Source organism: Nannospalax galili, unplaced genomic scaffold (assembly GCF_000622305.1).
Source record: "Nannospalax galili isolate Female #2095 unplaced genomic scaffold, S.galili_v1.0 C49846076, whole genome shotgun sequence".
NCBI lineage: Eukaryota > Metazoa > Chordata > Mammalia > Rodentia > Spalacidae > Nannospalax > Nannospalax galili.
Window position 1 is genome coordinate 1 of NW_008481266.1, and position 3,235 is coordinate 3,235.

At 53.6% G+C, this 3,235-nt stretch overlaps 1 protein-coding gene across 1 annotated transcript; it reads right to left on the bottom strand.

Annotated features, from left to right (window-relative positions):
• Nucleotides 1–1,465: 1,465 nt before the first annotated feature.
• Nucleotides 1,466–2,125, bottom strand: LOC103728579 (visual system homeobox 1-like). The gene has a single exon (XM_017796484.1). The coding sequence runs from the start codon at nt 2,123–2,125 to the stop codon at nt 1,466–1,468; it is 660 nt and encodes a 219-aa protein (XP_017651973.1).
• Nucleotides 2,126–3,235: the final 1,110 nt, after the last annotated feature.

Here is a 3,235-nt window from a genome sequence, read left to right on the forward strand (position 1 = left end):
TAAAGTTGCAATGGTGGAGTTGATTCCAGTGTCACATTGTGTGACGACAAAGCTACTCGGTCACTGCCTTTTAAGAGTCCCACAGCTGCTAGATCTGCCCACCTCCTGCTACCGCCCACCTCACCTTAACTTCCACACTGGCATTTCTCAGAGTCAGGTCAGGACTGAGGTTTGTGACATCAGAGTGTTTGTCAGAACTCACCCTGCTCTGATGTACCCATGCTAGAGACCATCCCAGGAAGCTTATGTACCCATGTACACATGTACCCAGATGATGTTCAGACTCCCTTGAAAACAAGACCATTCTACTCTGCAGTAGAATGTGTGCCTGCTCACAATCAACATAACCAAAGACTCCAGGAAAAGAAAGGTTAGAAGTCAAGCCATGATCAGATTCATCATTCAAAAGCAGAACTTCCCCTAAAATATTTTCTAACCGAATAAAAGCAAAAGCAATAAAAGAACAGTAGTTTTGTTCCTACGTCAACGACATCATGAGAGAACAGTGTGCTTGGATTATAATATTCTATGCTGTGCAGCCACCGGACACCTGAGGTCAGGGCATGCATAAGTGGTTGCTTAGACTTGCTACAGATACAAACCACTGAGTGGATTTAGAAGACTTAGTACTCCCATAGTAAAATAGTTTTATATTGATAACATGAAAATGAGAACATTTGTATATATCAGACTGTAAATCTTGTATTTAGATTTTCTTTTTCCTTTTAAGGTGACAGAATTTTTCACCAGTCACATGATACTGTTTCTGTTGGACACTCTGCCCTGCCCTATAGGAAATCCCCTCACAGAATAAGATTTTGTTGCAGTTTACCTTTCCTTTTATCCATGTACAGAGAAGAAAGAATCCACCCTAAGAAGGTGGTCTTTGAGTTGTAATGACACCACTCATTTCATCATACCAAGTGGCCACAGGCACTAAAGTACATTCCAGCTGAGGCCCCTGCGGATCTTCTGGCTCCTTTATCATACACCAACACTGCCTTCCTAGCCTGGTGCTCTGCTAGACAGTGTCACTAGGTCCCGGTTTTCTTGCATAATCCGCCCCCCATCCCCAATCTCCCAATTTCTTGCCCTTGCCCTTGGTAGACTTTCCTCTCTTGCCCCATAATCCACCAAGACTTCTTTGAGAAAACAGTAGGCTTGGAACAAATCGTGAGCCTCGCTACAATAGAACGGGCTGGGAGAGGTGGCTTCTTACTCCTCTGCTAGCATTGGGAAGGTGACCAAGAGAGGGAGGAGCTGGAGACCCAGTTCAGCCAGAGGCCCACTGTTCCAGTTTAACCTTCCTGCTCTCTTCAACTACCAGCTATTGGATCCGTTTCTCAGACCTTTGCCTTGGAAAGCAGACTCGAAACACACAGACCCCAGCCTTCCGCGACCCACGCACTGCCCGACGCCGAGCAGCAGGCGGCAGCTGCTAGGCGCGGATGGCCTGCGGATCTCGTTATAGGGTTCCATCGGACCCGAGATGACCATCTCCGCCGCCTACGGGAATCCCGCGTGGGAGGAGAGGCCAGGGTTGGAGCCCAGCAAGGGCAGGTGGCGCAGATGCGCGAGTCGTCCTGTCCTGACTGGGCTCGGTCTGGGATCCTGGCCCTCGAGACCTGGGGTGGCCCGAGGGGTAACCGAGCGCTACCCAGGTGCTTCTGGCCGAAGCGAGGATGGGGGCAGGAAGCGCGTCTTGATTACCCGACATCGAGAAGCTCTCTCTGCGCTGCTGGCTGCAGAGCACCGGTGGCGGAAGGCGTGGGGCCTGAGCGGCTGCGGGCTCCGATCCCGCGGGCGGCAGAAGCGGCAGGTCGGCGAGGAGTAGGCAGCGCCCGCGAGCGGCGGAGGGTGGCTGCGCGCCGAAGCCGCAGAGGAGGCCCAGCCCCAGCGGGAGAGCCCGGCGTGCGGGGCAGGAGTCGCAGAACCCGGGCCCCGCGGCTGCTGCTGGGGCCTCACAGCTGGATCCCAGCCCCGGCCCAGTTCGAGCCGGCGGGTCCGCCTCCAAGCCCAGCAGGTCGGTGATGGCGAAGCTTCGAAGGCGAGAGGTGGTAGGGCGGCCTGGCACCAGGGCTCTGCTCCTGGAGCACCCATCCGAAAGCCCGTCCCGTCCGGTCATACTTCTCAGACCGCGAGGCCAGGCCAGGCGAGGGGCTTCCTCTCTGGTCACCTTCGAAGAGGAGGCTTAGCTCATGCGAAGCTTTACATGTGTGTGGGGGAGGGGTGCCCGTCGAACCTAGACAGCCTGGAAGGCGCCAATCAGCGGGCGCAGGCTCCACTGGGGAAGAGGAGACGCCACCATTCCCCCTCCCCTGGGTTGCTGCCCTCCCCGCTGTGGCCCCCTCAAACTCCTCTTTCCTCTCCAGCTGCCTCCTCATCATCCTACTCCCATTCTCTGGAAGAAAAAGAAAAGGGAGAGACCAGGACTGTGCTGCTTGCCCGCCCCTGTGAAACCAGCAAGTTCCACATCCTAATGAGCTTTCTCTCCTCACGATCTGCCCTGTAAGACTTAGGGTGGGTTGCCAACCACAACCCCCTAACTACTACCTAAACCTTGACAGCCAGCCCTCCAACTACAGTACCCAGCCAAGAAGGCCATCCCTCAAAATCCCTGGGGGAAAAAGTTGAAATGTTGTATTTAACCCAGAGCCCCTCCCCCTCCCCCCAGCCAAACCCTCTCTCCCCAGCTGTTCAGAGGGCTGGATGATAAAGTACCGCAAACTCAACCCCGCTGCAGAAAGGAGCGAATAGTAGAGGCAGGTGTGGACTAGGCAAGACTAAGACCTGGCAAGGTACCTGGCTTAACAAAAATAGGCATGGTCCAAGGAAATATGGATTTCAGACAAGCAATGACTAGTTTTAGTATAAGGGTATTTCATTCAGCAACCCTAAATGGAGGGTGGGCTGGTATAAAACCGATCCATTTACTGGGACGCACCCCTCCTTACGGACGGGGTAACATGATTGCCCGGTTTTTCAATTATTCAAAAACAACTTCCACTTTCATGTGGAACTTCCTTATTTGTTGAAATTGGCACTAATCAAAATCAAAAGCCACTCCTGGCTCAGCCTCCGGCTCACTGGCCCATCCTCTCTGGGGCCCTGAGTCTCCCTTCCCAAAATCGCCTCTTTCTCACGTGGGGAGGGACAGTCTGAAGTTGTCCTGCTAGTGCACACACTTGAACAGGCATGTGCACACACTTGAACATTCATGACAGACACACACACA

Excerpts from the sequence above, each read along its gene's own strand:
- LOC103728579 (XM_017796484.1), bottom strand. The coding sequence starts at position 2,125 with ATGACCGGACGGGACGGGCTTTCGGATGGGTGCTCCAGGAGCAGAGCC.